The 8,710-nt window shown below is 59.6% G+C and overlaps 1 protein-coding gene across 1 annotated transcript in view; it reads right to left on the bottom strand.

Annotated features, from left to right (window-relative positions):
• Window positions 1-5,536: 5,536 nt before the first annotated feature.
• Window positions 5,537-8,710, bottom strand: part of NOTCH3 (notch receptor 3) — a 45,006-nt gene continuing 41,832 nt past the window's right edge. Inside the window, exon 34 of the mRNA XM_084610487.1 lies at window positions 5,537-8,440. Within this exon, the coding sequence (XP_084466613.1) occupies window positions 7,118-8,440 (1,323 nt within the window). The 3' untranslated portion in view covers window positions 5,537-7,117. The remainder of the gene's footprint in view (window positions 8,441-8,710) is intronic.

Below are 8,710 nucleotides of genomic sequence, written 5' to 3'. Positions count from 1 at the left end.
ATTGATGGATGCTCAGCTGTACTCGGACTCGCAGATCCCATGCCCAGAAGAGAGCCGAGGACCTGCCAAGAGACTGTGGAATGGGCCCCCACCGTTGAATCTTTCCTCACCACGATGTGCCAGCAGAGGAAGCAGCTGCTAGCCAGGTGGATGGAAGCCGTACAGTGCTGGGTCTAATGCGCAGGCTGGACACGGGGACTCGATTCTGGGACATGATGTTATTGACCAGAGAGAAACATGTGGGTTGTAAAACCAGGGGAATGGGCACTAATGGAAACCCGAAGCGCAGCCGTTCAGTGATGTCCGGTCTGGGAACTGAGTGGGCATGAAAAGTACTGAGAAATACACATCTGGCCAGGCCAGAGCAGCATGAACATCTGGCAAAAGCCCCCCCCTGCCCCCCCACAGCTTGCGGTTCAGCTGGGACAAGCTGTTCTGTGCCATGTTGATGAAGGCTACACAGGGCCGTGACTTCCTGGTCTCGGGCATGCAGCCAAGTGAACCACTCCTGGGGCAGAGCAAGGGTGGGGTGAATGGGACTGAAACTGACCTGTCTCAGGAGAGGATCTGGAAAGAGAGGTGAGCCCCAAGGGCCAGGAACTTCACAGCCCAGAGGAAGGAGCTGCCCAGGGAAATGGAGCACAGGCCCTGAGCTGGAGAACAAAGGGGCGGGTGTCAGGTTAAGCGCTGGCCTTCAGGAGCCTGACAAAAGGAAGAAGGAGAGTAGCAAAATACAGACCCTGGACTTCAGAAAAGCAGACAGACTCTGTTCGGGAACTGATGGGCAGGATCCTCTGAGAGGCTAATATGAGGGGGAAAGGAGTCCAGGCTGTATTTTAAAAAAGCCTCACTGAGGGCGCAGGAACAAACCGTCCTGATGTGCAGAAAAAATAGCAAATATGGCAGACGACCAGCGTGACTTAACAGTGAAATCTTCAGTGAGATTAAGCACAAAAAGGAAGCTTACAAGTGGAAACTTGGACAGATGACTAGGGAGGAGTATAAAGATATTGCTCGAGCATGCAGGGGTGTAATCAGGAAGGCCAAGGCACAACTGGAGTTGCAGCTAGCCACGGATATGAAGGGGAACAAGAAGGGTTTCTACAGGTATGTTAGCAACAAGAAGGTGGTCAAGGAAAGTGTGGGGCCCTTACTGAATGGGGGAGGCAACATAGTGACAGATGATGCGGAAAAAGCTGAAGAACTCAATGCTTTTTTTGCCTTGGTCTTCACAGACAAGGTCAGCTCCCAGACCGCTGTACTGGGCAGCACAGTATGGGGAGGAGGTGAGCAGCCCCCAGTGGAGAAAGAACAGGTTAAGGACTATTTAGAAAAGCTGGACATGCACAAGTCCATGGGGCCAGATGCAATGCATCCAAGGGCGCTAAGGGAGTTGGCGGATGTGATTGCAGAGCCATTGGCCGTTATCTTTGAAAACTCGTGGCGATCGGGGGAGGTCCCGGACGACTGGAAAAAGGCTAATGTAGTACCCATCTTTAAAAAAGGGAAGGAGGAGGATCCGGGGAACTACAGGCCAGTCAGCCTCACCTCAGTCCCTGGAAAAATCCATGGAGCAGGTCCTCAAGGAATCAATTCTGAAGCACTTAGAGGAGAGGAAAGTGATCAGGAACAGTCAACATAGATTCACCAAGGGCAAGTCATGCCTGACTAATCTGATGGCCTTCTATGATGAGATAACTGGCTCTGCAGACATGGGGAAAGCAGTGGATGTGATATATCTTGACTTAAGCAAAGGTTTTGATACGGTCTCCCACTGTATTCTTTCCAGCAAGTTAAAGAAGTATGGGCTGGATGAATGGATTATAAGGTGGATAGAAAGCTGTCTAGATTGTCAGGCCCAACAGGTAGTGATCAATGGCTCCATGTTTAGTTGGCAGCCGGTAGGCAAGTGACATGCCCCAGGGGTTGGTCCTGGGGCCATTTTTGTTCAAGATCTTCATTAATGATCTGGAGGATGGGATGAATTGCATACTCAGCAAGTTCGCAGATGACACTAAGCTGGGGGGAGAGGTAGATATGCTGGAGGATAGGGATAGGGTCCAGAGTGACCTAGACAAATTGGAGAATTGGGCCAAAAGAAATCTGATGAAGTTCAACAAGGAAAAGTGCAGAGTCCTGATCGTAGGAAGGAAGAATCCCATGCACCGCTACAGACTGGGGACCAACTGGCTAAGCAGCAGTTCTGCAGAAAAGGACCTGGGGATTACAGTGGACAAGATGCTGGATATGAGTCAGCAGTGAGCCCTTGTTGCCAAGGCGGCCAATGGCATATTCGGCTGTATTAGTAGGAGCATTGCCAGCAGATCAAGGGAAGTGATTATTCCCCTCTATTCAGCACTGGTGAGACCACACCAGGAGTATTGCGACCAGCTTTGGTCCCCCCACTACAGAAGGTATGTGGACAAATTGGAGAGAGTCCAGCGGAGGGCAACGAGAATCATTAGGAGGTTAGGGCACGTGACTGAGGGAACTGGGGTTATTTAGTTTGCAGTAGAGAAGAGTGAGGGGGGATTTGATAGCAGCCTTCAACTAACTGAAAGGGGGTTCCAAAGAAGATGGAGCTCGGCTGTTCCCAGTGATGGCAGATGACAGAACAAGGAGCAATGGTCTCAAGTTGCAGTGGGGGAGGTCTAGGTTGGATATTAGGAAACGCTATTTCACTAGGATGGTGGTGAAGCACTGGAATGCGTTACCTAGGGAGGTGGTGGAATCTCCATCCTTAGAGGTTTTTAAGGCCCAGCTTGACAAAGCCCTGGCTGGGATGACTTAGTTGGTGGTTGGTCCTGCTTTGAGCAGCGGGTTGGACTAGATGACCTCCTGAGGTGTCTTCCAACCCTAATCTTCTATGATTCTATGACACTGAGCACTCACCAGGGACCACAATGGGGACGAGGACCAAAAATGGAATCCATGGCAGCTTGGCTGGGTGGCACGCTGGCTTGGCCAGGATGGACTGTCTTTTAGCCTTTGCTTCTCTGTGCAAACCTGGGGAATTCCCAGGCTGGGTTCCAGACAACTAATAAACCCAACTCTGTTTGAAAACGCTGCCTGGTGTCACTGCACATCCTTGCCAGGGGTTGCTTGGCTCTGAGGAGTGGGCAAGTCTCTGGCCAGGCATCTTTCTCAGCTGGATGCGCCAGGCAGAGCTCACGGGGTGCAGCAGGAGGGCTGGAGCCCAGGGGCTCAGTCTTGGAGGAGGGGAGGAAGAGCAGTACGCCTTGGGCATCTGGCCCACTGAAGGGTTCCTCCAAAGGACAGTTTCAACGCTGGGGACTAGCACTGATCTCGTGGACCAAGGACACAGACCTGGGCCATGAACAGCAAGCCTAGGAGTCCAGCGACTGTGTGCTATAGGATCTGTGCTGGGGGGTGGGGGTGCAGGGTGTACAGTATTAGACACTGTTCAAATGGAAGTTATTAGACCAGCCATGCTACAAAGCCAGGGCCTAGGTGCTCCAAACTGAACTACATAACTGGGCTCTCAGACCTGGGGAGAGCTGGGTTTGCTGCCTGGCCTGCTGGCAGGGCAGAGACGTCTGGGGAGCCCAGATGGAGAAGCGAATAATTGGCTTGGATTTCACTACAACTAAGGCCGGCGTGATTGGTGTCAGGAATGGTGTCTGACGAATTCCCCCGAGGCAATTCCCTTGAGAGCCGTACCTTTGCTGAGACTGACGGACTTCAGGCCAGCAGTTTGCAGTGACCACCTGTCCTGCCTCACCGAGGCAGGAGCTGTCGGACCAGCAACTAGCCGGGAGATGCTCCGGGGGGGGCGGGGGGGGGGGGCGGGGTGTGACCCTTATTCTGGGACCTGGCCCTCGGCTGCTAACACTGGAGCTGCTCCCGGTGCATTTGCTGAACATTTCTGTCCTGTGCAGCCGGCAGTGGTTTGTGGGCTCAGTGCTGGTTAGAGGCTGATCTGTGGTTTGCCGATAGAGCCACTATTGGCTCAGACAGGGATATGCTGCCGGGGTGAGCTGGGTGCACAGGAGCGGGGCGAGCTGAAGATGGGCCTTGGCCTGCCCACTTCGCCCCCCTCTCCTGCTGGACCTGAACGCCAGCACTTACAGCTGGGCACATCATGGACATGGCCACCCAGGGCTGACCCAAGCGCCTAGAATGGGGCTGTGGGAAGCTGAGGCTGGAAGAGTTGTGACAGGCATGAATTCCCCATCAGGACAGATTGAGCCATGTCCATCCCAGCTTGCTGACTCCACCAAAACAACAGGGGTGAGGCAGGTGCCCATCGAAAGCGGCCCCTCCCGGCAGCTGCCCAGGAATCAGGGAGGGGAAGCGCTGAGGATTTGGGCTGGGCATCCTGACGCATCCTGGGAAGATGCAAATCGTTCAGCTGGTCTCGCTCATTTGTTTCTTTTCTGTCTGGGCTGCAGCCCTCCGGGGGACGGCGTGTCAGACCCCAGAGATGCTGGGCAGAGTGGAGACAGGGGGTATCATGCTGAAGGAACTGGCGGCTTTGAAGCCGGGACTATCACAGTCTCCTGAAAGCCAACAGCTGCCATGCTCCCCCTCCAGGCTGCACAGCGGGCGCCTGGCTGCAAGCAGCCCTCACATTCTGGGGCTCGCTGCTGCTGGGCTTGCCCCCAGGAAATCTGTGGCACAGCCCAGGTTTCTGAGCCTTCTCTGCTTGTACCCCAGGGACTTGAGGGGAACAGCTCTGCCCGACTGGGCACACAGGTGGGACTGTGAGAAGACCTTGGAGGATGATCAGCAGCCAAGCAGGTTAGCCGTGTCCCCACCGCAAGGCGGGCAAGTTCCCTGAGTAAAAGCCTCCTTCCAGCCCCACAGGGACCAGGCACCTCGGGGTGAAAGCAATGGGGGGCCACCCATGGCAGGTCAGTGCTGAGCCCCGCGGGGCGAGGGGCTGAGAGATGGGGCACGGTGGGGAAGCGCAGAGAGAGTGTTCGGGCACAGAGCTCGCGGGGGGGCGGATGGGGGCATTTTTGCCAGCTACTGTTTGTCCTCCTGGAGCGCGGCCACCACATTCCCCAGGGCCCCGCCGCTCACCCACAGCACTTCAGGCCGCAGGCAACTGACTGCTGGGAGCCCCCGGCACTGGTGCCCCCTCTGCCGAGGCCCTGAACTGCTCAGTGGGGACCAGCCCAGATGACCCCAGGGAAACAGGCTGCTGTAACCAACCAAGATCAGCCCAGGACTGGAGCTGACCCAGAGCAGCCGCTCCACCCCAACCCAGAGCCATGGCAAGGCCCTGAGTATGGCAAATGGCGCACAGATTGGGGCGGGGGCGGCGGTGCGAAAACAGGCGCACAGAAGGGGGCGGGGGGGAAACAGGCGCACAGAAGGGGGCGGGGGGGGAAACAGGCGCACAGAAGGGGGCGGGGGGGGAAACAGGCGCACAGAAGGGGGCGGGGGGGGAAACAGGCGCACAGAAGGGGGCGGGGGGGGAAACAGGCGCACAGAAGGGGGCGGGGGGGGAAACAGGCGCACAGAAGGGGGCGGGGGGGGAAACAGGCGCACAGAAGGGGGCAGAGACAGGTTCTTTGTTAACTACAGCTTTATTAGGCACAGTGGGGCCGGGCTCTGTACAGCAGGTCCCAGGGGGATAGGGGCAAGGTGGGCTCTGTACAGCGGGTCTCAGGGGCGTTATGTGCAGGGGCAGGGATGGGGGCCCCTGTACAGCAGGTCCCAGAGGAGTTATGTGCAGGAGCAGGCTCTGCAGTGGGTCCCAGCAGGGTTATGTGTGGGGACAGGGATGGGGGTGAGAGTGCAGGGTGGGCTCTGTACAGCGGGTCCCAGGGGAGTCAGAGGCAGGGCCGGCTCTGCACAGTGAGTGCCAGGGGGCTTAGGTGCAGGGACGGATGAGGGTCCCTGGTACCGGAGGTCCCAGGGGGGTTAAGCGCAGGGTCAAGCTCTGTACAGCGGCGCCCAGTTGGTTCAAAGCTACTTGATTTAAACAGGGATTTAAAAAATAGTTTAAAAATGAGCTACACTTCGTTCTAGGAGTGACAAGCAGGGGCCTTGCCCCCTCTATGCTACAGCGGGGGGGCAGGGGCTGTGCCCAGGCACTGGGCTCCTCCCCAGCCCCTGCTCCCAGAGCCATTGACAGAGGAGGCATGTGGGGAATGTATAGAGGGGCCGGAGCCCAGCTGGCTGTCAGTTTGCTGCCTGGCATCGTACTGCGGGCAGGGCCCCCCGGTGGGAGGGCAAGCGGCCATTGTGGAGCAGAGGGGGTGGGATCAGCCATGGAGGACAGGTGCCGCCCATCCCGACCAGCTGTGCCCAGGGTGGGGGTGGCAGTGGTGCCATGGGGGAGACAAACACCGAGAGCAGCTGGCAGACCCTGTCGCTGGCCGGAGCCCCCCACCAGACAGGCCCCACTTGGGCAGCGGGCATCTCCAAGGAATAAATTAACCTGGAATGTGATGAAGTGCCAAGAAACAGGACAGGGAGGGCGGGGGACCTGGGGGGGCTCAGCCCCAGGCAGAGAGCTCGGGGCAGTGAGGGGGCTCAGTCCCTCCGCATTGCGGAGGGCCCTGAGCAGGGGGGTAGGGGTGGGGGCTCAGCCCCCCGCATTGCGGGGAGGGGGCCCTGTGCCCCGGGCAGCGGCCACAGGCTATCGCCGCATCCCAGTACACAATTACAGTGAGCGGGCTCCTCCCCAACGTGGGGGGCGCTCTGCCCACCGAGCAACAGTGGGGGGAGGCCAGGGATCACCCTCCCCCGCTACAGCCCCACCCCCGCCCGTGGTGCTTTAGCGACACCTACTGGACACTTTACATATAATATTTTGTAAAAATAAAGCGCTCGTTTAAATGACTTTTTTTTCTATACAAAAGACTTTTTTAAAAAAAAGACAAATGCCCCCCGCCAGGGAGATGGGGGGTCAGGGCATGGCCAGAGCCCCCCCATGGCAGTTGGGGGGGAGCCCACAGCCCCCACCCATAGAGAGAGGGATTTTTTCCTTTTTACATTTGACATTTTTCTTATAAAAAACACTGCGGGAGGGGGGGGGGGGGAGAGTTTCTCCAGGAGGCAGGGTCTGGGGGCGGGTGAGGGGCTCCCCCAGGAAGGGGAGCTGGGGGAGAGGCTCGGGGCCCTGGATCCCTCACCCCTGCCCTCACGCAAACACCTGCATCTTGGTGGGTTGGTCGGGCAGGTGGGAGAGGGTCTGCGGGGGCCCCAGCACGGCCGGGCTGGGGGTGGACTCGGACCAGTCAGACAGCGAGTGGGGCGAGGGGCTGGCCCACTGCTCGGGGGACTCGGGCGAGGGCGTCAGGTAGGGGTGCTCGCTGCGCAGGTGTAGGCAGTGCTTGGGGGTGCCGTCCTGGCCAGGGGTGTAGCTGTGCTGCGAGGGGGGTGTGGGGTAATCTTCTGCCCCCTGCCCGCCGGGTGCCTTGTAATACTGGGGTGGGGGTGGGGGACCAGGGCGCGCAGCCCCCTGCCCCTCCTTGGGCGAGATGGGCTGGTTGGCACGGCCCAGGGTGGGTGCCGCAGGGGGCGGCGGGGGCATGGGCTGCCCAGGGGTGGGCGCCGGTGGGGGCTGATCCTTGACAGGGCTGGGGGCGGCCAGCACCTGGGAGCTGTGCACCATGGCCAGATGGTTGGGTAGCAGCAGCCCCTGAGGGAAGGGCTGGGCCGGCTGGTGCAGGTTCGGGTGGGAGGCAGCCGGATGCACCACCCCAATGACTGGGTTGCATTGGGAGGTGGGGACACGGGTGTGCCAATCGAAGGGCACCGCCACCGGGCTCACCATGCCCAGGCTGAGCCCCACGCAGCCAGGCTGGCGTGGCAGCGAGGGCATGGAGACCCGGTTCATGGAGAGGATGGTGCTTTGGGCCGATGCCACCTCGCCCAGGTCACTGAGCCGCGCCAGGCTGACGGCAAAGGGCCCATCCATCAGGCCGTGTACCATGGGTGTGGAGCCCACTGACATGGAGGAGCTGGCTGGGTGGAAGACGCCGGGAGAGGCCAGGATGGGAGAGGTGGGGTTGGCCACGTAGGGAGAGTCCAGCGAGTCGACGGGCGACAGGGTGACTGAGCTCTCCAGCAGGGAGCCCTGGCACTCCAAGCTCAGCTTCTTGCTGCGCCCCTTGGCCTCCTTGGCCAGGCTGGCACTGCTGCCTGCCCCTGCCGTGTTCTTGGCGCTGGGCCGCCGGCTCTTCTTCCCCTGAGGGGTGGGCTTGAGGCTGGGCAGGAAGCTGTTGGGCGGGCACATGAGCGGGGACATGGTGTGGCCGGGGGGCAGTGCCCCCTGCGGGCTGCGTACCGTGTTGTACTCGTCCAGCAGCCGCACGATGTCATGGTGCATCCGCTCCTGGGCGATATCCCGCGGCAGCCGGTCCATGTGGTCTGTGATCTCCCGGTTGGCAAAGTGATCCAGCAGGATCTTGGCCGCCTCGTAGCTGCCCTCCCGAGCGGCCAGGAACAGCGGGGTCTCCTCCTGGGGGGGCAACAGTGGGGCTCAGACTGTGCTGAGGGGGATGCCCCCATCCACGGAGCCCTGGGAATGCCAGGGCAGGGCTGGGAGATGCCCACAGCCCTCTGTGCCAGGGCTTTAGAGCCAGGGTCAGGCCCTAGGCAGACGGGTCTCCCCCGCCTCAGCACAGGAGCAGCGTGTCCTGGTGCTCGGCCCAGAGGCTCCTAGAGGAAGGCACAGTGGGAGCCCCCATTGTGGGCGGGGCCTGCGGGATGCGTGACAGCCAGGCTTTGC

Source organism: Lepidochelys olivacea (assembly GCF_965140295.1).
Source record: "Lepidochelys olivacea isolate rLepOli2 genome assembly, chromosome: 20".
Lineage (NCBI taxonomy): Eukaryota > Metazoa > Chordata > Testudines > Cheloniidae > Lepidochelys > Lepidochelys olivacea.
Note: the sequence above shows the minus strand (reverse complement) of the source record. Positions and strands in the feature narration are given on the sequence as shown.